We start from the raw sequence: 24,774 nt of genomic DNA, 5'->3' as shown, positions 1-24,774 counted from the left end.
GAAGTTTCAAGACAAATGATGACAGGAAGACCAATTCTATATTGGTAGGTTTTTAATTGCAGCGTGGTTAGTCGGCTACATTGTCATGATGGCCTCTGGCACCCTGTGTATGTGAAAACCAGTGTTTGAGTAGTAAAAGGCAAACATGCTGACCTGTATAACAAGATACCTGAGGTCAACTACTTTACCAAGGAAAGAGGTTTATGTTACAGCTTAGGAGGATGAAAGTACACGATTAGGTGGCCCCCATCTTTAGCCCTTGGAGGGCCTGGTGGGAAATGACACTACAGTGGTGAGAGGACATGCAGGAGAGAGCACATGACAGAAAGCAGGTTGAAGCCCTGGCATGCTGACAACTCTGTACACTGTAACTGTAGCTCAGGTTGACCTGCAAGTCTATGTAGCCTTGAACTTAATGGTGATCCCACTGCCTCAGCCTTCTGAATGTGAGTTACAGGCATGAGCCACCCCACTCTTGTGCTCAGCGCTTGGTCTCAGGAGCCCTAACTCAGGAAGACTAGCATTGAGAACAGTGCCTCCAAAACTTGACCACCTTGCACTGGGCCTCAGCCACTGTCATTCTGTGAACCAAGCTTCCTGCATATGACCCTTTGGGGGACACTCAGACCACAGAGACATGTATAGCATATAGTATGCTCCCCTCTTCAGCCAGCTGGGTATGTTGACTTCATCACTGTGAAGTGCCTCAGCCAGCTCAATGGTCCGTTCAACTTTGTACGCACAAATTCCTTGCTGGATCACCGCATGGAGACTTGACTTATTTGGTCACTTGAGACTCTCAGCCTAATGTTACATGGTTCTTTAACTTCTGTCCTCACGGAAGCACAAAGGTCTTAAATGTTCACCCTTTCTGGAAGCTACAACTCTTACTAGTAATTTCAGCATGTGGTAGGTGGAGGCAGGAGGAGGTGGTCAAGATCCCTCAGTTGTGGAGGTGTACCTGGACTACACAAGACACTGGGGGCTGGAGAGATGGCTCAGCACCTTAGTGCTCTTCCAGAGGTCCTAAGTTCAATTCCCAGCAACCCCATAGTGGCTCACAACCATCTGTAATGAGATCTGATTCCTTCTGATGTGCATGAAGACATAGCACTCATAAACTGCATGAATAAGTAAATCTTTTTTAAAAGGAGAGGGGGACAGACTCTAACTCTCTGAAACTAATTTCTTTCCCTTAGCAAATAAGACACCAAGCTCCACTTGAATTTCAGATGGTTTTGTTTATATCCAAATATTTAGCATGGTGCATTTCTATAAAGCCATTGCCATTATCTAAAATACATTTAGTTGGACATACATGCTGTCCACATCTGACACGCCTACCTTTTTCTCCCATTGTTTTGTTGCTGGGCACTGAACTGAGGGTCTTGCTTGGACCGTCTACGCTGGACAAATTACCACGGAGAGACATCCCTAGCCTACTTTTGACTCTCAATGTAATTTCTAGCCATTTCTGACGTATCCACCTGGCTTCACTGAGTTTGTGCTGCCTTTCTCAGAGGCCCATCCGTGTGCAGCCATTATAACTAGAAGGGTGTGCTCTTTACCTTTCCTCTGGTTATTTGCAAATCATGTCTGGGACAGCTCTTTGGAGGCTTCTCCCCTGCTGAGTTTTCCAGTCTCTGGTAGCAGAAGTGAGAGCTCTAAGGCTGTGGCTCTGTATTATAATCAATCTGGAACAAGACTTCTGACCAAGTTGGTTTGACATGTTACCTAATGAGTTCCTGAGCGACATGAATGCTGTTTGTCATAAGCCCTGTTGAAGGCCATTGCCCAAACTGTAATTAATGTATCTAAAATGACCTAGTCAGGCCACAAATGATGATTCAAAGGCCTGGCTCAGGTTTGAGGACCACACACAGGACTCTTTCAATGGTGTGTAATGTGTAGAAGGGGAGGGCTGTGTAAACATGGAATCATTAAAAGCCCCTGTGGGCAGGCTGAAAATGAAATGCTCCTAGCTTCAGGGTCTCATTGTAGACCAGGCTGGCCCCAAACTCCCAGAGATCTGTTTACCAATGTCTCCTGAGTACCCAAGGAAGATAACTTGTGACCTGAGCAGAGGAGACCACCCACAGGAAAATCCAGGTTGTGGAAGACATCTAGAGACACCCCCAAGCATACGATGACAAAATGGGTTTCTTAGGCTCCTTCAGTGATCCAGAGGAAACCCAAGGTCCTCTTCTCTTAATTTAGCCCATCTTCACAGGCTATGGGAGGTAGGAAAGGGGCATGTGATGAGGTAAGAAATGAAGTGTAGGAGGGAACTACTTGATGTAGTTGAGGACAAGTGGAACCGTCTCGAAGTACTGAAGCCCCAGTACCCAAGCCAGGTTATCTCATGTCTAGCACTCACCAGGCATTCAGAGCTTCTTTGATATAGTTCTGATTGCTGGCATGCGAAGGCAGGCTTCCTCAGCTTCCAAAGAACCAGCCCCTCTCATTCATTCATTTAGCAGGAAAAGTAACAGATCCACAGGACAACGAAGCCAATACTGATTAGTGAGGCTCCCTGTTCCCTCCGAACTACACTATGATTTTTGTAAAATCCAAGAAGTTCAGTGACCCAGAAAACTTAAAAGCATGGCGCACAAGCTTTGGCTCCACTCCAAGGAAATGTAGACCTCTAGGAAGATGGCAGCTCAGGTCTTCTGTGAAATACACATGAGAGCCTGCCTTGGTTAATAAAATGTGAGGTTTAGCTCCCTTATCTCTAAGCAGGAAGAAATGCTCCAAGATGTGAGCACAGTTTTAGGTATGATTTCTGAGGGTAACAAGAAACCAGGGAGAGAGAGACCACAAAAGCCTTGAAAATGCAGCACAGAACCATTCACCCTGCCTCCAGAAGGCCATGAGAGCTGATGTCAAGCAGAAGGAGAATTGGTTTATTGGCACAGTCATTCCTGGTTAAACTGACAGGGCTAAATGGTAACTACAACATAAAGCAGGTTTTTCCCAGACTAGTTTCATTGTGGTATCTGTTGGTCAACCAGCAAACAGTGACCATGTAGCTTGTTTTAAGCCATACAATTGGAGATGATCTGTAAAACCAGCACTGCTCTTCATACTCAAAGTACAAAAGATAAAATCCTACTGGAAAAGCATCGGCTGAGGACAGGACCCAGGCCACATTGCCAATGTCGATGGATGCAGATGCCTTGGGAAAAGGTAGCTTTCTCCAGAGAAGTGCATTGGGCCATCAATGCCTGCCATAGACCTAGAAGTGATAGCTTCAAGGTGGCATCTGTCCTCTCATCATGAAGTTGATGTTCATTCTTTTGGAAATCCTGCAGCCAAAGCCCTCGGGTCTGGGGATGCTGGGATGGGGGTGGGAAGGATGGCAGGCAGAGCCACAGCAGCAGGCACTACAAATTGCACTAGTCTAGGGAGAGGCTAGATGCAGGCTGTGATCACTGTCATGGGATAGCCTAGAAGGACAGAGTGCTCGGAGGGTAGCTCTGATGGCAGGCAGCCCTGGTCCAGTTGCACAGATCTTGCCGAAAGCTTCATGCATGTCAGGTGAACTCAAAGAATCAAATGCCCTCCTCTCCTGTCTGCCTCACTCCCTGCCAGGGTTGCTCAATTTTAGAAAAAGCCCCTAAGGACTGGACAATCAAGTCACAGCAGATTAGAATCTTCCCCAGTACTGGTCAGTGCGTGGGATTCCAGCCACAACTTCTGATTCGATTCCACAGTGGTTCTCTCCTCTGAGGATCTTAAAGAAGCCTGGGATGGAGAAAAAGTAAGGTTCTTTCAAAGTGTGCTCTAGGTTTGGTCTAACCCTTATTTTTACATGATGCCCCACTTGTAACCCAGGCTGGCCACACACTCCATCCTTAGCCTAAGCATCCTAAGTCCTAGGGCTACGGGAGCCAGGGTGAGCTATCCAACACCCAGCATCATCCCTCAGTTCTCTTCACATGCTGCTTGTCCAGTGGGAACTATATACAAACCACGTGGAGCTCTGGAGCTCAGAGATGGTTCTAGACCAAGGTATCTATACCCTTACATAGTTAGGTCCACACCCTGGGCCACAGAGGAGCAAAGGGGCTATGATGCTTTGGCCCTTAGCTACTTATATAGTCTGAAGAGGGGGGCTGCCACTCACCATTATCACCCCAGTCAACGTTCCAAGAGTTGGCTACCAGCCAGTAGGGAACTCCATTCTCCACTCCCCAGCCCAGGATGCGGATGGCATGGCCACCCATCATATCACCGGCTTCATGCTTGTATACTCCTGAGGAAGAAAAAGGCAGTTATGACTGAACACAGGGCACTACTATCTGCCCACAGATTCCCAAAACAACTAGCTACCCAGTCAGAACAGGCTGACAGGAGCCAACTGGTCTCCTGCACAGAAACCTCTAGAAAGCTAGAGGAAGAGCTCAAGAGGAGCACTTGCCAGCATGTCAAGGCCCTGGGGGCTTGGTCTCCAGTACCAACAAAACCACAGTCTTATCAGGGAGCTTCGATGTGTGGTTTGAATAAGAGTGGCTCCCAGGGGCTTATGTTTGAATGATTTGTTAGGACTAGGGAAAGTTGCCTGTGTGTCACTAGGGGGGGGGGTGTTCTTCTATCTGTCTCTGTGGCACCCCTCACCCCCCACCCCCATACATGCATACACCTGTGCACCAGGATGTAGTTCTCAGCTACTGCTCTAGCATGTCTGGGGGGCCGCACTCCCTGCCATGATGATAGTGGACTAACCCTCTGAAGCTGTAAGCAAGCCTGCATTAAATGCTTTCTTTTTAAACAGTTCCTTGGTTATGGTGTCTCTTCAGAGCATCAGAACAGTGAATAGGAAAAGGAGTGTCTCTTCACAGCAGTAGAACAGTATCTATGACAAGGGGTATTCATGGTATTAGGAGACTATGTAGATAGATGTATGTATGTATGTGTATATATGTATGGAGGTGTGTATGTGTATTTTGAGAAATGGTCTAAAAAGCCCAAGTTGGCCTCAAACTTCATATGGATGCCACTATATCTGACTTAAATGTGTGTATCTACTTTTTTTTTTAAAGACAAGGTCTTATTAAATATCCCTAGCTGGCCTGGAACTCACTGTGTAGATCAAGGTAATCTCAGAGATCTGCCTGCCTTCTGAGAGATAAAATTAATGATGCACACTACCATGCCTCCTACTACCAAAAATATTTCTAGAAGCCCAACACACTTAAGAATGCAAACTTTAAAAAGTGGAATCCTACAAAAATATCGTCTGGTTGGCTTTAAAATAAAACTTCTGATAAACTTTTAAGTTATGAAGCAAACCTAAAACCCAAAGGCCAATTGTTTGTTTTATACCCTGAGATTCCATGTCAGGGTTCATCTGTGAAGCTTTAGAGAGCTTGCAGAGTTCCTGCGCTGGGGTTTGCTGGAAAGGTACGCGAGAGATGGGCGAATGCCACTGTTGGCTCAGGTGTTCAGAGATCTGGTCAACCAGGCCTTCACTTGTGGGTGATCCACTCTTTATGCTGAAATGCATCTTAGGGTATAGGTGCTGGGATGCCTGTTATTGGTGGTCAACTTGACTACACCTGGAATTAACTAAAATCCAAACGACTGAGCACACCTGTGTGGAACTGTTTTCTTAATTAAATCATTTGAAGTAGGCAGACCCACTTCTAATCTGCATCTCTGAGGTGGGAAGATCCACCTTTAATTCAGATCTTTTCAGGTGAGGAGACCCAGCTTTAATCTGAGCCACTGTCTGCAGCACACCGAAGAAAGAAACTCACTCTCTCTGTCAGCATGCTCTTGCTAGTAAGTCATTCGTTCACTGGCATTAGAGCCTACTTCTTGAGATTCCAGCATATGACTGAAGACCAGCTGCAACATCTAGCCTTGTGGACTGAACTACTGGATTTTTACACCTTCTGTTAGTGTCATTGTTGGACTATCTGGATCACAGCCTGTAAGCCACTTGTAATAAACCCCCTCCAGATAAAGAGAGGTAGATAGATAGATCAATAAAGAGATAGGAAGATAGAAAGAAAGAAAAATAGATCAACAAGTAGATAAAAAAATATAGGTAGCTAAAAAGACAGACAGATTCATTATTTAAGTTGTTCCTCTAGAGCAGTGGCCTTCAGCCTTCCTAATGCTGCAATCCTCACAGTTCCTTATGTTGTTGTGACCCCAACCATAAAATTATGTTTCTACTTTATAACTGTAATTTTGCTACTGTTATGAATAGTAATGTAAATATTTGATATGCAGGATGTATTTTCATTGTTATAAACTGACTCAAAGGGGTTGAGACCCGTAGGTTGAAAACCAATGATTCTGAGAACCCTGATTCTGAGTTGTCATCCCAGCTATGTGGATGGCTAAGGTGATCTAGGCCTTTGCAAAGATAAATGACCACTTGTCAAATGTGGATGAGAGACAAAGACAGGAGTAACTGCTGTAGAAGGAAGAGCAAGGTTGGAAAGAGACCCTACAGAGGCTCTGTGGAGACCAGAGAGACCCAGTAAGCACAGCAGGTGGGAGGCTGTGACCTTCAGATCACCACCGCCACCACTACAGGCTGGCTATCTGCCCAGAGAAGAGAACGGAAGGGAAACTGAGTCCCCAGTCCCTTCCCAAAGTCCCTGCCTTTCTTGCTGTGCAATCTGCTGGTTTATGTAGACCCCGAGCCCTTGAGCTCTAACTTCCTTCCAATCCTGGCTGCTGTTGGAGCCGACTGGTACCTGATTTATAAGTCAAGAAGTCAGCATACACAGTGAAGGCACCCTCCACTGGGCCATTTTTGTAGATTTCTGCCATGATCTCCTTCTCACCCGCAGTCACGCTGTAGGAAGTGTACCCTGCAGAAGAAACAAAGCTGGTCAGGGTGAGAAAAGAGCCTCCAGCCCCTCGAAGCCTCCAGAAGAAGACAAGGAAGGTTTTCCTAGGTAAGAAGTTAGGTAGAGCTAGACAGTCCTAGAAGATGAACAGAGGACCCCAAGGTTTAAAACCAGGTTCTAACCCCATGCAAAACAACCATCTGCCTGGTCCCTCGGAGCTCCAATGGGCTGAGAGCAGCCAGAGTGTGGACTAGACACAGTATGCAGTGTGCATTCCTGTTCAGTGAGACAGGTGTGGATTACCTCAGCTTCCCTTCGTTCTTCTTGCTGCTCCTATTTTTTCTCTGTGTAGCCCTGGCTGTTTTGGATCTCTCTGTAGACCAGTCTGGCCTTGAACTCAGAAAGCCGCTTGCCTATGCCTCTCAATTGTTAGGATTGAAGGTGTGTAACACCACCACCACCCGTCTCTATAAACTCTTAACACCCAATGACTTTGGCCTCTTCCTCCTTTAGCAGGCCCCGGCCCAGGCCCCAGCCCAGGCTCCAGCTTACCAAAGTGCTTATCTTCTTTGTAGGATGGGGAGTAGCCAGCTTCACAGCTCTTGCTGCACCTGGGAGTATCTCCTTCTCCAGTGCACGGGGGACGGGAGCCATTGACATGGTGCTCACAGGGAGGGATGGTGTATGGTAGGCAGCCTGACAGATGGAGGGGACAAGATGATATCAGCCTGCAACCCTCACTGCGGGAGGCCCCCAGGTCAGACCATGTCTACATCCTGTGGGGCAGCTCCTGTATTGAGGATGATCTGGCTAACTAGCCATCACCAAGGGTCTGGCTCTACCCTTGACCTTCCCCTTACCACAGAAAAGGAAGCCACTAACACTTGTCTATGAAATAAATGCACCTGAGAGACAGGACTTGTGGGCACACACTCACCTACATGAGAATTGTAGACTCCACCAGAAACCAGGCCTTTTTTCGTCCAGAAGCTCCATGCTCCAGAGGGATAGCCACCATTACAGCTGAAAAAGAGCATTAGTCAATAGCAAGTTAGTCCCAGGTGTTCCCATGCATCACGGCATGGTACAAAGGCCAAGGTCCCCCTGGGAATACACTGTCCTCACATGAATCCTCCCATAGTCCAACATCCAAATTCATCCTCTCTCCACTGGCGCCCCACTAGGGACTCAACTAAGTTCCATCTCTGTCCACAAGGACTCTCTTTTATTCATGTCCACAAACAGCTGGTTTCAACACTCCCCTCTTTCTGGAACAGTGTGGTTCTCAACTGCACAATTCTCTGGGGTATAGTAGCCCCCCTTTCCTTATTGTTTTCTTTTCTTTTTCTTTTTTTTCAAGGCAGGGTCTCTCTCTATGTAGACCTGGCTGTCCTAGAACTTGTTATGTAGACCAAACTGAGATCCTCCTGTTCTGCCTCCCAAGTGCTGAGACTAAAGGTATGCAACACCAGGCTCAGGCTAGTTTGATTTCCAAGGTTTTAGTTATACCATCAACTAAGGTCCAAACACGTTAAGTGGAAAATTCCAGAATTAACTCAGTTTTAAATCACACAATGTCCTGAGTGGCATGATGAAATCTCACACTCCCTTGGTCCATTCAGTATAGAACATAAAGGATATCTGTCTAAAGTATCCACACTGTATACTATATACACTACTCTCTCTAGTCAGCTGAGGGCTATCTTGGTTGTGGAATCCACAGCTCTGACACTGCAGCATGAGTTCAAGTAATCCTTGATGGCCAGTTGTAAACTTGGTGATGCTGGCAGCTCAGTTGTGTCAAATGGAAGCTATAAACACCTTCTTCATGTGAACACAAGTTCTGAACTTAATGAGAAAAAAATTATAAACTGAGGTTGCTAAGATCTATGGTAAGAAGGACACTTCTGTGCCTTAAATCACCAAGGAAGGAAGGTTCACATTGCCTTCATTGCCACCTGTTGGACTCTAAAAATTACAGCCACAGTGAATATACCCCTGGTTTAGGGCATCCACTTGGGTTGGAGGATGTACTTAGGAGAACTCCTTGCAAAACAAGGTGTGGTGTCTCTTGCAGCTCCAAAGCATTAGGCAAAAACAGAGACGCTTGAGGCCCAGCCTGGTGAGAGATGGGCACTACCCTTTCTCTCTTCCCCCTGCTGCTCCCAGGCTACTGCTGTGAGGCCTAGACACACACGTTTTGGAACTCGCAGGGATGTCTCACCTGCACCACTGTTATAGAATAAGGGCCAAAGGACACTGGTGAGCACCTGAGTTACAAACTGAGTGTCTGGAACAATAATAAGCCCACCTTCCATCTGGAGTCTGTCATCCTTATAGAGCAGACCAGTATGTTTCCCTGAGCTGGGGGTTGGTGGTGAGGGATGATGAAGGACAAGAGAGGACAAAAGCCAGACAAGGAACAGAAAGCAAGCACAACTTTTGGAAACGACATTCTCTCTGCCAGGGCTCTATCCCTTCTGAGCTGAGGCAAGTCTGGTTCGGAGGAGCTCAACTGCAGCAGCTACAACAGAGTCTGCATGTAAACCCTCATGTCTCCCTCTGTTTCAGCCATGAAAACAGCTTTCCTCTTCCCAGAGACCTGAGTTACTTAGCACAGAGGAGGAAGGGTTTAGGGCCTCGAGGAATAGGTGCCCAACACTTACCCGTCCCCACACTGGATACCACAGCAGGTAAGCAGGTCCTCGGCAGACACCTCCACGTTGACGCGGCCATTGGTATGAATGCAGATTCGGTCAGAAATGGCTTCCACTGCCCCAAATGCCTGTGGTAATATTAAGTCCTGCCTGGTAAGAAACCTGTCTTGCTTGAAGCAGGGAGGGCCTTCAATCTGAGTGATTAGACCCTTTCAATGTCAGGAGAGTCCCCTGAGCTCACATTTAGCATTCAAGAGACTAATCCAAGCCTTCTGCCTGAGGACTTGGCTCACATGGAGCAAGTTCCAAGGCAGAGAGCAGATGGGAGCCAGCATGGGTGCAGGAGGGCCACAAAGAGTCAGTATAACTGAACTGGTTCACTTGAGGAAATGAAAGAGGACTATGGAGACCACCCAACATGGGGAACACATTTAATGCGCTGAACTTTGTGCTTAGTGAAGAGGGTTCCATTTTCTGTTGTGTGTATTTTTGCCCCAATTCAGGTATCAGCTTGCTGACAGACACAGGACATTCATGAAGCTCTGCTGGATCAGAGCTGCCCTGTTCACTGAGGGAAAGCAGCTTCACAGCCCACGCACATAGACCTAGATAGACAAGACCCACCGCTTGCCCACCATCCACTCCATCCCTGCAGTAATTCCCGACCACGAGGATCACAAACCACAGTGATGGGGAGAAATGGACTGCAAACGCTTCCTCACCTGCCTTGTCACAGCTGGTCCCTCCCCAGATATGATAATCACACCCCAACCAGTCTCTTCCAGGAGCCCTCCCCCCCCCAGCAGTCTTACCCAACAAGAGCCACAGGACCCCTGGTCTCTAATCTGCTGGATGGTCGGGCAGTTGGGCCATTGCTTCCGTGCATCAAAGGTTTCAGGTAGATCTATGTCCTCACCGAAGGAAACCCTAGGCAAAAGAAAGACTGTTGCAAGCTACAATTCACTCCTTGCCCCTGAAAGGCTCAGTAGAGAGTGGCTGTCCCCAGCCTGGGCTGTACCTTCAGAGAAGTGGTGAGACACGGCAGGAGAAATGCCTTAGCACTTTCCGCTGTTCAGCGCGACTCAGTACTTGCTCTACGCTCATTTAACGGGAATTTTTAAACCATGCGGCCCATACAGGTATTTTTCCCCCATCACAATATCTATCCTGGTACTCCATTTTTTCTCCCTTTCCTTCTTTCTTTCTTTTTCTTTCTTTCTTTCTTTTTTGTTTTTTAAAGATAGGGTCTGCCTATGTAGCCCAGGCTAGCCTGGAACTCTTTCATCCTCCTACCTTGACCAGCTCCTTAGTGAATGTCAGAATTAGAAGCACATCTCATTGCATCTCATTCATACTACTTTAAATACTTCAGGCTTATTCTTAGGTTGGTGTAGTGGAGACGCAAGGAAAGCATCTGTGATTCACCCTTTTCTTTAGATTTATTTACCTAGTGTATAAGTGGGTTTGGGGGTTTTTGTTTTTTTGTTTTTTAAAGGTTTATTGGGCTGGAGAGATGGCTCAGCGGTTAAGAGCACTGACTGCTGTGCCAAAGGTTCTGAGTTCAAATCCCAGTAACCACATGGTGGCTCACAACCATCTGTAATGGGATCAGATGCCCTCTTCTGGTGTGTCTGAAGACAGCTACAGTGGACTCCTTTTTTTTTTTTTTTTTTTTTTTTTTTTTTTTTTTTGGTTTTTCGAGACAGGGTTTCTCTGTGTAGCCCTGGCTGTCCTGGAACTCACTCTGTAGACCAGGCTGGCCTCGAACTCAGAAATCCGCCTGCCTCTGCCTCCCAAGTGCTTGGATTAAAGGTATATGCCACCACTGCCCAGCAACAGTGGACTTTTATAATAAATAAAAATCTTTTAAAAAAAGATTTTTTTATTATTATACATAAGTACACTGTAGCTGTCTTCAGACACACCAGAAGAGGGCATCAGATCCCATTACAGATGGTTGTGAGCCACCATGTGGTTGCTGGGATTTGAACTCAGGACCTCTGGATTTGAAGTCAGTGCTCTTAACTGCTGAGCTATCTCTCCAGCCCAGGTTTTAGGTTTTTTGTTTGTTTGTTTTGTTTTGTTTTGTTTGCCTGCATGTATGTCTCTGCATTACATGTGTGCCTGGTGCCCTCAGAGGTCAGAAGGCATTATTAGATACCCTGGACCTGGAACTATGGTGGTGTTTGAGCTATTGTATAGGTGCTGGGAATTGAACCCAGATCCTCTGCAAGAGCAACAAGTGTCTTAACCACTAAGCCATCTCTCTAGTCCTAGGATTTATTTTATTTTCCTAGTACACTCCTGCAATACACTAGGGTAGATGTAACTACCCTAGTGTTACAGCTGTCTACAGAAAACATTCCAATTCTCATTAGATCTGCAGAAGTCTGAGCACCCGCCAAGCATGTGCCAGTCCCCAGTTTGATGTCTAGGACTGGTATGAGGGCTGGATGCAGAGCACGGCTGGCAGGAAGATCAAGAATTCAAGGCCACAGGAAACCCCTCAGAGTACAGTGTATCTGTGTGGCTGTTACCAGAAGGGAGAGCCAAGAAAAGACCTGCAGCATGGGCCTTTGCGCCCATATGGATTCTGCCCTGATTCTGAAGCGATCTTCTCCCACCTTTTTTCACTTGGAACTTCTAAAATATTAAACTGTGTCTTGCCCACAGCTTGACTTGAGTTAGACAACATCATCACCATCCTCGGATGGCCATCCCTAATCCTTGCTAAGAACAACTTCTGCATAAAAATGTTCATTGCAGTGTTCCAGAAAAATAAAATATTAATGGTAACTTCTATGGACTCTCCTCAAATTATTCAGAGCTGAGTGTAGCCAGACCTCAACTGCCAAGTCTAGGACCTCACATAGGATGTGACACCTTGGAGACAAGGTAGTAAATGCAGCATTTGAGTCTCTGAAGGACACACTTAGGGAATCCAGAGAGGGCTTCTTCTACCTCTCCCTACACCCCAACACTAGCACCACTGTTCCCAAGCCAGTATGTGGGGGCAGTATCTACTCCAGGCTGTGTCACTCACCTTCCCGGCAGCTTGGGTCCACCCAGAACAGTGCCACACAGTTTCTTCAGGTAGCTTATGTCAACGTTGTAGAAGTTACGTCCAGCCTGAAAGAGAGTCACACCAGGCCAGTCACCTACCCACCCAAGGGTTTCCCATGAAGGCATGGGTAGATCAGGGGTCCCGTCCAATTCAGGGAGCTAGGGAACAGGTAGAGGGATTCAGGGTCAGAGCACAGCTCTCAGATCACGGTGTCTTCTCTAATCTGCCTTCAGTTGTTAGCAGGAGACATGCCCCAGAGCTAGAGGAAATGATGGCAGGAAGTAGTTAGGAACTTCTTCATCTCCCATAGGAGCTTTCCCAGGGTCCTCCTCGTTCTGAAGCTCACTTATCGCTCCATACACCTCCATGGACAAGGCTTCACATGGATGTGCACTCCCATGCACACCACATGGAGATCGCAGAGGAATCGGTGGTGTGGTCCACGAGCTTTCAACTTCCAGAAAAGAATGCCCTACAGCCAGTTAGTTACCTCGGAGGCAGGGTGCAGGGTGCGCAAGGTGACCCAAATCAGGGACCCACAAAGACAGGCAGACAGCAAACAGCAGCACAGCCTACCTGCCATGTTGTATTCTGTTTGTTGATATAGTTAATCAAGTCATCCGACAGTGGGTGGAAGGAAGGCTTGTCATGGGCACTGGTCAGTGCCAGCACGCAAGAGAGTAGGATCAAGGACCACCACATCTCGGAAGCTGGATTCTGCACTCACCTAGAAAGGATGGATACAGGCAACATCAAAACGACTCCCACACACGGGTGCTATTCAGGCCTCTTGATGCCTTTCTAGCCTCACTGTGAAGCCTGGTTTGATGGGAGCCGATATCACACACAACAATATATATGTCCCCTCCTGGCTATTTTTAAGCTGTAAGTACCTGATGAACGAAGTTTAAAAGGTTCTCTCCGGTGTTCTAGGAGAAGAGTCAGTGTTAAGCTAGATGTAGTGTAAACCCTGTTCTGGGAATTCTAAGGTATTAAAACAGAGTTCAGTCTGGGCCATGTAGCTATAACCCGCCTCAAAAACCAAAACAAAACAAGATTGTGTGTGTGTGCGCAGGGGTCGGGGGAGGTGACTGGGAGGGAGCAGTGAGTGGGATGTAAAGTGAATAAGTAAAAAACAATAAATTAAGTAATTAAAAAAACAAAACAAACAAAACCCCCAAAACCATCACTCTGTGTGAATCCCAAGGAGAGTCAATAGGTAAGAAAACTTAAAAAAAAAAAAGCAGGATTTACAAGCCTCACTTAAAGACATGTAAAATGACATGTTTAATTCATTCTATGTGTAATTGTGTGCAGGTTGGAGGACAAGTTCTAGAGCTGGTTCCTTCCTTTTACTATAGGCTTAAGCTATCTCCCCAGCTGGGCTGCTGTCAGTTGCCGGTAACTAAGGAACCACACCGGCTGTGCCAGGGACATACACCAGGCTCCCAGAAGCCCTCTGGTTTTTCCTGCCACTCAAGGGCTTTGCTTATGGCTCCTGAGAAGGAAAACTCATACATCAATACCTTGGCCCTAAGGTCTTGTGAACTGACTCAAGAATCAGGAGACCAGTCATTTCCAGCTCAACCTGTGAGTCACCCACCCTCTTGGGCAAGTAGCTAATAAAGGCCAGGCCTTTCCTGGATGCTGACATGTGGTTTGAACCTCGTGGGAGCAACAGTAGGTGTAGGTAGGCTGGGACCCTGCCCTGACTCTGGGGCTTACAGGAGTGAATGCTCTACCTCAGGGTCAAAGGTCGAAAGGACACTGGAACGGACTTATTCCTCCTGCCTGCTTCCTGGGTGCTGGATCACAGACATGAAATTGTATTGAAAGAAAGCTAAAAATTCTCGTTTAAGTTCAAGCAGCAGAGTTGTGTCCTCAAAGAGTCAGAACAAATCTGGTAAGTGTGGTGGGTCCACGGGAGGGAGTCTGAATATCAACTCATCTATAAGAATAATGTGTATGGACAGAAAGAATAATCTGGAAAAGATCCAATGGAGGCCTTCTGGAACAACCTCACAATATATTATAAAATGCCTGGTGACACTAGCTCAGAAAAGTTCTATTTAAAATAAAGAGTCAGGCCACTCAAAACTCACCTTGGGCGTGAGAAGAGTGTGTGTGGGCTAGGGAAAGAGGAAGTGACACAGTCCTGTAGATGTGCTTACACAGCTGTCTGCCCGTCCTGGGAAAACAAGGAGGGGCTAACTCTGTACACCTGGCTCCCCCAAACAAAAGTGCTACCCCGAAGGCAGACAGACCTTGGAAACATGCAAGTGTGAGCTGCTTCTGAGGCGTGCTTGTTGTAATCCTAGGGCTCAGGAGGATGAAGCCTGGGAAGCAAGGGTCCAAGGCTAGGCTTGGCTACACTGTGATACACAGAATGAAACAAGGAAATAGTCCCAAACAAAACTAACTCCCTAGAAAGCCTAAGACTGGCATAAAACATAACCCTTTAGGCATCACATTAAAATTAAAAGTCTATGTCAGTGGGGTGGCTCTACAGGTAAAGGTGCCATCCCTGCTGTCAAGCCAAAAAATCTGAGTTTGATCTTCTGCTTGATGAAGGAGAAAACTGACTCTTACAGTGACCAAAATATATGGGGGAAAAAAAACAAAGACAAAAAAAAAAAAAAAAAAAAAAAAAAAAAAAAAAAACAAAAAACCCAGAGCTCCCATTAGAAGCTTTTTGTCCTCTATAAAACAAGACTTGGGGGGCTGGCGAGATGGCTCAGTGGTTAAGAGCACTGAACTGCTCTTCCGAAGGTCCAGAGTTCAGATCCCAGCAACCATGTGGTGGCTCACAACCACCGTAATGAGATCTGACGCCCTCCTCTGGTGCGTCTGAAGACAGCTACAGTGAATTACACCGGAGCAAGCGGGGCCAGAGCAAGTGGGCCGGTGCGAGCTGGGGCCGGAGCGAGCCAGGTCCTGAGTTCAATTCCCAGCAGCCACATGATGGCTCACGGCCATCTGTACAACTGCAGTGTACTCATACACATAAAATAAATAAATAAGTATTTTAAAAATTAAAAAAAAAAAAAAAAAAGACTTGGAGATCAGAGGACTTGGGGCTGAAATGCAGCTGAAACTGTGGGCTTAGCATACCTGAGACATTGGTTCCCACCCCAGCAACACACACTCTCACATCAGAAACACAGAAAGATCACAATGGGAAAGTGGATACAGTGACTTGTTATACCTAACAGCGGAAAATGAACTGCCATGCATATAACATGTAAATCTTTAAACAAACATGTTCTTGTATTTCAAAGAATCCTCTCTCCTCATCCCACTGCTCTAAGACTGAGCCTTTGGTATAGCCCCAACTGGCCTGGAACTTGTTGCATAGACCAAGCCAACCTTGAACTTACAGTGACCTTCAGGCTTCTGCTTTTTGAAGGCTGTGACTGCATGTGCATCCTAGCACACCTACCAAGGAATCCACAGTTTGACGAAGAATCACAGTCACACAGAACAAGACCTTTGAAAATGGCCCTTAAACGGGTTACCCACCATCTCCTGCTGCCAATAGGGCTTCCTCTCCCCCACCCCACCCCCAGGCTTTCTATCCACACTTACTACTGTATTTCCAGTGACTCATGGTCACATGACCATGTGTCAGCCGTCACATGGTCTCCAATCACACAGTTAGGTAATTGTGTCTCTTTTGCTCTTTTCAGCAGCACTCTGCCTTGTACTTGGATCTTAACTTTTGTGTGTGTTTGTGTACGTGCATGTTCACATGTATGCAAGTACAATATGTGTGTACCTCTGGAGACAAGGACTACCACAGATGGTGCTGCTAAGGTATCATCCAGCTTATTTCCCAAACAAGGCCTGGACCTTACGGAACAGGCAGGGCTGGCGATCCAGTGAGCCTCTCTCTGCTTCCCCAGTGCTGGAATTACAAAGTGTGCACCAACATGCTTGGCTTTTTTACATGGGTTCGAGGGCTCACTGGGGTCCTTGGGAATGAAACTCAGATCTTGTACAAACTCCTCTGCAGCTAAGTCATTTCCTAAGTCCAGAAACTGGCTTCTCCAAGACGCTCATGCAGAAACCCTGCAGGGTCCACTCCCTAGGGTGGGCATCTAGATGAAGGAAAGGCTGGTAAATCTGTTAGGATCTCCTATGTTAAAGGACTAACACCCTTGGGCTCACAACATACTGTATGGTAGAGAATAAGGGTGTCCTGAGATGCCCCATAGGGACTCGGCATCTGTTGAGCTGTTAAATATAAGCTGGGTAGAAAGGTTCGTTTCCATGGAAACTTGAAATTTTGAACAAGTTAAACAAATTTTAGATTTTAAACAAGATGTCTTTGTTTTCTGCCATGACAAAAAGCACATGCACTCCCATGGCCATGGCCACAAGGGTTTCCTGGTTCTGTAGCCTACAGATTCTGGCCACTGCCGCTGCCACTTCCCACTTTCTGGGAAGCTGGGTCCCCATTGGTTCTGCAGCCTACCCCCGACCCCTGGACTTTATTCTCCTCAGCATCAGGGTCCTGCCCAGCTGCAAACCTAGGTATTGGGGCTTCAGGGGCTCAGCAGTCTCCACCCGGTGTCTAGCCCTACTCATACCAAGATGAACCCCGCGAGGAAAAGACTTCACCCTCAAATACGTAGGTTCTCTACTCCTTTAAGAGGTTAGGATAAGCCGGGCGGTGGTGGCACATGCCTTTAATCCCAGCACTTGGGAGGCAGAGGCAGGCGAATTTCTGAGTTCAAGGCCAGCCTGGTCTACAGAGTGAGTTCCAGGACAGCCAGGGCTACACAGAGAAACCCTGCCTCGAAGGAAAAAAAAAAAAAAAAGAGGTTAGGATAAGGGATGGAATCGAAATGTGAGGCTCAGAGGAGGGTAGGGAAACCCTGCATCAGTGGACACAGAAAGAAAGAGCTGCTAGCTAGAAAAGACTCGGCCCTTCTTCCCCTAAACTCCTGTCCTTCAGCTTGTGATGGCTAATTCCAGTTTGATCCAAACTCACTCTCAAAGCCTCCACTTGGCAGGACTCTGAGTTAAAACAAGCTTCCACCCTCAGTAAAATCCACAGCCTTGTCCGAAGGCTTGAGTCCTGAGACTGGAGTGAGTGAAGCCTGCTGTCCCTACCTAGGGCACCAATAGCTGATTCCCTGAAGATGCCAGTCTTCCCAGACATCACACACACACAAGCACTCTGGTGACACAGCCAATAGTGACAATGACAAGCTAAGCTGTCCATAAACCTGTCAACCTGTCACGAGTTCCATGCCTTTGCCTTAAATAGCTAAGGGCTTTCACTTCCCCTAGCTTATTAAGCACTTCCTTGTATTTCCCAATTCTGTGATTTTCATTTTAGTTAACAGAAAGTCTTTATTTCACAAAAGAGGGAGGCTGGAACACACAAGTACACCCAGAGCTAACCAGCCTGCTCTTCCAGGTGCAAGTAGGGGACAGTTGCGGGCATAATTTATTTCTAGCTCAAGTCAGCTGGTCCTGGGTTCCTCTACCCTCTTCCTTTTCAAACCTTTGTAGCAATCAGTGTCTCAATGTCCTGCTATTACTGTCACTGTCACACGAACAGAATGGCCAGTGGGTAGACTGGTGATCCCATCAACAGCAAAACCATTTCCCAAAACTAGCTCGATGCCCTTCCTCAGATGTACTCAGCTGACACCAGGGTGAAGGAAGCATAATGTAATGGCACACCAAACACTTGGGATTGTGAGGGAAGCACAAGCCTGACCAAGAAAGCTTTCTTGAGTAGTCACACCGTCTCAGGCAGACTAGAGTCTAAGTCTACATTCTAAAGGCTGTAAGGAGACAGAGTGTCCCACAGGTCACCTGCTACATCCTAGCACAGGATAAGTGCGTGCGCACACGCACACGCACGCACGCACGCACGCGCACACACACACACACACACAAAGCAGTCTTCATCCATCTCTCCCTGACTGTAGTACATGGGTCTGACCTCTCACACATCAGCTCTAAATGAGCAGCCACAACTGTGGTCATCCATCACAGATGTGCTGAGGGAATCTTCCCACTACAGAGATGGGAAGAGAATGAGGAGACTTGCTGGGGCCTTGATGTTGCACTTTATGAGCTTCTCTTCCATAAAAACAAACCTGTCTAGGCTTTGCCCGTCATTAAGGGCTCCTCAAGCATTAACCACTTCAGTCCACCCACAGCACAGGACAGTGGGAACTGCATTTCCTTCTGACTGGTTTGCCCAGTTGCCCCCAATGCTGGGGTAGCTATAGTAGAAGCAGATACATTAATCTCAAAGGTGTGTAGAGCAGACCTGAAGGAGGCCAGAAACTCCACCTTTTGCCAAGTCTGAATCATAGCCCTGATGTGGGTTTCCAGATTTCATATCTTTGCTCCTAGTTAAAAACAAACAAACAAACAAACAAAAAAAACTGTGTAATTGATGCATGGTAACCCTAAAGAACAAACAGCTTGGGGCTGCCCACAGCTACCATGGGCACACCTGGAGGAGGCTAGAGATGCAATTCAATGGCACAGCATTTATCTGCTCAATTGAGAAAATGCCTCCATAAGATCAGACTGTGGGCACGCCTATATGGCATTTTCTTAACTAGTGATTGATGGGGGAGTACCCAGCCCATTGTGTGTGGGTTCACCCTTGGGCTGGTGGTCCTGGGTTCTATAAGAAAGCAAGCTGAGCAAGCCAGTAAGCAGAACCTTCCCACCTCCATCGCCTCTGCGTCAGTTCCTTCCTTCAGGATCCTGCCCTGTTTGAATTCCCTTCCTGACTTCTTTCAATGATGAGCCACAATGTAGAAGTATAATCCAAATAAACTCTTTCCTCCCTAACTTGCTTTTGGTCATGGTGCTTCGCCATAGCAATAGCAACCCTAACGAGGATTGGCCCTCATTTAAGAGAGCACTTAATTGTTTGTAGAAAACAAGACAATTTGACTAAGACCTGCAGAGATGCTTCCGAGATGCAGGGGGTGGTACAGTCTCCAAGTCTGCTCCTAAAATATACAGAGTCCAAGGCTTTTAAAGACCTTGAGATGTAAAATGAGATTAGTGTTTTATGCTTCTCTGCTTGCTTCCTAATTCGATTGCAAGCTAAATTAAGCTCCAGGCTGGTCAGCCTGAGGACCAGGCAGACAACAGAAACATTTTATCTGTGAGCTGGGTACCTTCTCCTTTCTTGGGGCCCTCTCAAGGCTCACAGAAATGATAAGCAGAGCTATTCTTTGGGAAAGTGCCTCACTGTACCAGGCTTGGGGCAACCATGAGCAGGCAGAGCCACCAGGTACAACCTCTGGTCACTGCTAACTGACTATATAGTTCTCTATGTGCACAGCAGTCAACATTTATCATCTATTTTTGTCTTACAAAGTATCCCAGTTTGAGACCAAAGATAACCTTCAGCTGGCATGCTTGCCTAACGTCCTGGGTTCAGTTCTCAGAATCACATTAAACAAGACATAGTAAGTGGTATATGCCTACAACACCTCATAAAGAGGCAAGATAAAGAGTTCAAATGCCATCCTTGGCTACACTGTGAATTTGAGGCCAGCCTGAAATATAAGACTCTGTCTCCAAATAAATCCTCTCCCTACCATGTGTTCTATTGGGTGTAAAAAATTATGACCATCATACTATTTGTAATAAAGCCTTATATGCGGATATCTACTCTACTACTTGATACCAAAACACAGCACAGCTCCAAACCCAGAGGTGATCAATATGCTGAGAATGAGTGACAGGCTACTTGAATTCTGATATGGTTTGATATACCCTTGACTGGCACAAGCTGGCCAGCACCTCATGCAGTTGGAAGGACATGTGATCCCTGAGGGTAAGCATCACCTGCCTGGGCCAGATCAGCCGGTCAGAGGGTCAGGGGGTCAGAGGGCAGCCACTTCTGATCTGAGAGCAGAGTATCTAAGAGTTTTGTGGTGCTCTGTGGATACTAACTTGACATTTATCAACCTTATTCTCTTCCACCCTGCCGACTGGAGAAGAACAGTATCCTGGCCAGTTACTGACCCAATTAAAATACATTAATAATTTAATTGAGATCACAGACCATAGGTCCTTCCCAGCATTCAGCTTTTATAAAACACCAGTTCTGGAAAGAGCCCTCCTGGCTTGTAGAAGGCTTCTTTCTATTTCATAGGCGAGGGAAACTGAGGCATGAGACAAGATCATGGGCAGGCCCTGAAGGATACCTGAGTAGGGATCGATCACCTTCAGGAGATCGAATTCTAGGTCAAATTCCACCAGTTACCTAAGTGACTATAACCATGTCACAGACTTGCAGGTGACTTCACTCTCTCATAAAGTGTCCCAAGGTTGCAAATCTCTTGAATTTTAGGGCTTGCAGGAGATGGCTCAGTGAGGAAGGGCTTCTGTGCAGTCATGAGGACCTGGGTCTGAATCCCTACTATCCAGGTAAATGCTGTGAGGACTTGGTGGTCTGCATTTGTAATCCCAGGATCTGGGAGTCAGAGAAAGAGACTCCTAAGGCAAACTGGCCAGACTAACCAAATGCATAAGCTCTGGGAATAAGTGACCCTGCCTCACGAAGCAGTGAGTGATTGTGGAAGGCCCAGAGTCCCCTGCTACACACAAAACCAACACATATACACACAAAAATTTTAGAAACTACATCCAATTGCACCTAAGTTCAGATACTCAGATTTATGACCTAAAGAACCCAACAGTTGTAGATGTGTGGTGGTATACATGCTTTAAGCTCAGCACTTAAAATGCACAGGCAGGAGAAATCTCGAGTTATCCTGGGCTACATATCAATTTTGAAGCCAACCTGGGCTATATGAGATCCTGTCTCAAAAACTAAATCCCAAACCTAAATTCAAACTTGTTTTTTTGTTTGTTTGCTTGTTTGTTTGTTTGTTTGAGATAGGGTCACGATGTAGCCCTGGCAAACGTAGAATTCATTACATAGACCAAGCTGGTCTTGAGTCCCACAGAGTGCTAGGATTAAAGTAGTTCACTACCCTGATAAGCTAAACCCTTCAATCCCAGCACTCAGGAGGCAAAGGTACGTGAATCTCTGTGAGCTCAAGGCCAGCCTGGTTTACATAACCCTGTCTCATATAAAGGAAGAAAAAGACTAATAAACTAAACTCCCTGGACCTGATAGGGTGTAATCTCAGCATTTGGGAGGTGAGCAAGAAGATCAGGAATTCAAAACCATTCTCCCCTATGTGGTGAGTTAGCTGGGATACACGGAAACCCCTGTCACACTGCCACCTGTCCCCAACAAATTAAACTAACTGTTCAATCTGCAGGTATCAACATCAACAAATCTCATAACTGAGTGAACAAGACACACAGTATAACTAAGTTACATGAAATAATCCTTATAGATTGATACATTGTATTTCAAGTGCAGAAGTAGGAAAGAAGTTATAGCCGGGTGTGGTGGCGCACGCCTTTAATCCCAGCACTTGGGAGGCAGAGGCAGGTGGATTTCTGAGTTGGAGGCCAGCCTGGTCTACAAAGTGAGCTCCAGGACAGTCAGGGCTATTCAGAGAAACCCTGTCTCGAAAAACCAAAGAAAGAAAAAAAAAGGCCTAAACCAGGAGCGTCAGCTCTTATCTGTAACCCTAGCATCATTCAGGAGGGTTGAGGCAGAACTGTCCAGTTCACAGCCTGCCTGGACTACAGGGTAACACCTGCCTCAAAAAAAAAACCTGAGAGGGGCGGTGGAGGGAGGAGATTGGTTAAAGTTGGCTGGTATGATAGAATCTGGTGGCAGACTGCATGATTAGGATGCCGGAGGCTCTGGGTTGGATATCAGTGTGACAGACAGACAAGAGTTTCAGCATGCTGCCGAGCTCCACCCCTAGAACTTCCACCAAGCTCAATGCAGGGCAGAAAATAAACTACAGCAGCAACAAAAGGACTCGAGATCGCTCATCCGCCCTTCCTTAGGCAGCTCCTGCACAGTACCGAGATGACCAGAGCAGGGAGACGGACTGTTAACTACACAAAGACAATACAGACCTTTGCACACCTCACCTCACCTACCAGCCCCACCACTGCCCTTCACGTCAATCACACACAAGTCCCTGGTTTCCCTTTTGACTCTCAAAGCTCTGTTGCACATAGTCCAACCCTCACACATAGCTAATATTTTCCTTACATCAGTACATCAAAAAGTCAGTAGCCAACCCGAGACTCAGATACCTAGAGGTTTCTACCCATACCATATAAGGGTCACACCCTAGACTGCTGGCTGAATCAGCACCTCCGGGGGACAGTTTCAACCTGGAGCCTGGAGCTCCAACCTTCCAAGGCCTGACTAGTCTGAAAACACTTAAGCCAACATCAAGGGGAGTACTGGAAACTTCTGCTGGCACCCGGGCTGGTGAAGCACAGGTGTGGGCGCACCCCACCCCACCCCGACTCCCTGTAGGCCTGGGTCACGTGGCATTAAAGGCGCAGAGGTCATTTTCCTCCAGGGTGCCTTCTTTCAAGCATGCCTTTTTTTAGAAGGAAGGAAGGAAGGAAGGAAGGAAGGAAGGAAGGAAGGAAGGAAGGAAGGAAGGAAGGAAGGGTTAGGAGGTGAAACAGTTTCACTCTGTAGTCTGACTGTTGCGGAATTCATTATATAGCCCAGGCTGGTTTTCAATACACAGCGGTTCTCCTGCCTCAGCCTTCCAAGTGCTGTGATTGCCTGGTTCTGGTATGGCTCCGGGAACGCTGTAGTTTTAGGTCACCATGGCCAGAGCCTATGAGAAAGCAATTCTCCCCTGAAAGGCTTCGAGGAGAGATGAGAGCACCTTCACCAGCATTCTGCACGTGCTACTCTTCTGAATCCGGAGACCGAAGAACAGCAGTCCCTCACAGGAGGCACCTGGAGATCAGTCTTCCCCAGACACTAAAAGGTGTTAAGCTTCCCTTTGAACCCCACAATTTATTTCCCTTCCCAAACAGGTGAGGGGATCTGGTCAGGTGAAGGCAAGGTGATGGTGGGCTTTAGTCTTTTATTCCAGGCCCCTAGGGGACCAAGTCCAATTCACCTATCTCTTGGTCCGCATGCCCAACACTCTGGGAGAGGATGCTATCTCTCCCAGCCAGCAGGGCCCTGAATGAAAGCAGCTGTCCTGCAAGTACCTCTCCGCCATCACATTCCCAACACCTTGGCCATCCCCCTCCAGAGAAAGGTACTTGGCAGCCTCTATCCTTTAGCTCTGCTTCCTGTTTTTCGGTTTAACTCTTCGTGCAGGTTCCACCCCAGCCTCCCACCACCAGGTTCCTGTTCTCAACAGAACAGGTCTTTTAGGTTGCCAAGCACTGCGTGGGTTTGTGTGTGGAAAAGTTCCCGGGGCAGATTCTTTAGAATAAGCCACAAACCGGCACTAGATGCAGGTCGATACTCGCCCTGAGCACCCCTGAGACTTGCAGTTTGCGAGCTGGGAAGGCCAGGGCTGAACCCTTCCCTTTAAGCTCCTCCCTCGGAGCTCCCCGAAGTCCCCACCTCCGCCCTTGAAGTACGCCAAGGCCACTGGGAAGAAGCCGACCACCGCAGGGTCACCAGGCTCGGCCCTAAAACGTGAAGGCCGGAGCTCTGCCGAATGAGTGTGCGGGAGCCTAGGTCTCCTCTTCCAGAGGACCGCGATCCGACACCGCGCGCAGCATCTAGGGCCGCGAAAGAACCGCGCCTGCGCCCGGGGCAAGCGAGGGGCCTGTCTCCATCGCCGCCGCTCAGCCCGCTCCCGCGACCCCAGCCAAAGGGACTTCTGCCGCGGAGCCACTGTGCTCCGGGCAAACTCACCGAGCGCAGCGCGACAGCCTGGGCCTGCAGCCACCAAGCCGAACCGAACCGCTCCCGGCCTCTCCGGTGCACTCCTAAGTACCCGCGCAGCTCCGCCCTCCGCTGGGGCTGATTCGTCACGTGACGCCTGACCGCGCCCCCGCTGCTCCTCCCCCTTCGTCTCGGGACTCCGAAAGCTGCCTAGCCTTGGCCGGTACCGCACCGCTGTGGTAAATCCAAAAGAAACCAGGGGTTCGCTGCTCTCTCCAACTCGCACAGAGATGCTCTCCAGGAACCTCTGCAGGTACCCTGCACCGGGAAGACATAACATCTTGGTGATATGCATTCATGGGGAAGGCCCCGCGGGTTCAGGGAGCTGGAAATGGCTGGTGTCCCAGTGGAGCCTCCTGGCCCTTACAGTGTGAAATTCAGATTACAATGGCATAGAAATACTCAGACCAAGGAAAGCAATCAAAACTAGAA

General features: G+C 47.5%; 1 protein-coding gene across 2 annotated transcripts; it reads right to left on the bottom strand.

The window, feature by feature from the left end:
• Positions 1 to 37: 37 nt before the first annotated feature.
• Positions 38 to 24,440, bottom strand: Ctsb (cathepsin B). 2 transcript variants are annotated; one of them, XM_031362976.1, is made up of 10 exons: positions 24,313 to 24,440; positions 13,110 to 13,260; positions 12,513 to 12,598; positions 10,282 to 10,396; positions 9,479 to 9,597; positions 7,750 to 7,835; positions 7,365 to 7,508; positions 6,717 to 6,833; positions 4,130 to 4,258; positions 38 to 3,747 (listed from the first exon to the last, which is right to left on the bottom strand). In XM_031362976.1, exons 2-10 carry the CDS (start codon positions 13,233 to 13,235, stop codon positions 3,650 to 3,652), a joined length of 1,020 nt encoding a protein of 339 aa, XP_031218836.1. In that variant the 5' UTR covers positions 13,236 to 13,260; positions 24,313 to 24,440; the 3' UTR covers positions 38 to 3,649. The 2 variants fall into 2 exon arrangements, with proteins under 2 accessions (XP_031218836.1, XP_031218837.1); XM_031362977.1 differs by lacking the exons at positions 9,479 to 9,597; positions 12,513 to 12,598; positions 13,110 to 13,260; positions 24,313 to 24,440 and having other exon boundaries at positions 10,282 to 10,355.
• Positions 24,441 to 24,774: the final 334 nt, after the last annotated feature.

Source organism: Mastomys coucha, unplaced genomic scaffold (assembly GCF_008632895.1).
Source record: "Mastomys coucha isolate ucsf_1 unplaced genomic scaffold, UCSF_Mcou_1 pScaffold9, whole genome shotgun sequence".
NCBI lineage: Eukaryota > Metazoa > Chordata > Mammalia > Rodentia > Muridae > Mastomys > Mastomys coucha.
This window is presented reverse-complemented; position numbering and strand designations above follow the sequence as displayed.

Coding starts and splice junctions, on each gene's coding strand:
- Ctsb (XM_031362976.1), bottom strand. CDS start 13,235: ATGTGGTGGTCCTTGATCCTACTCTCTTGCGTGCTGGCACTGACCAGT. Junction 7,509..7,749: donor AGTCTACAATTCTCATGTAG/GTGAGTGTGTGC, acceptor TCCATCTGTCAG/GCTGCCTACCATACACCATC. Junction 4,259..6,716: donor CTTCTTGACTTATAAATCAG/GTACCAGTCGGC, acceptor TTTCTTCCTCAG/GAGTATACAAGCATGAAGCC.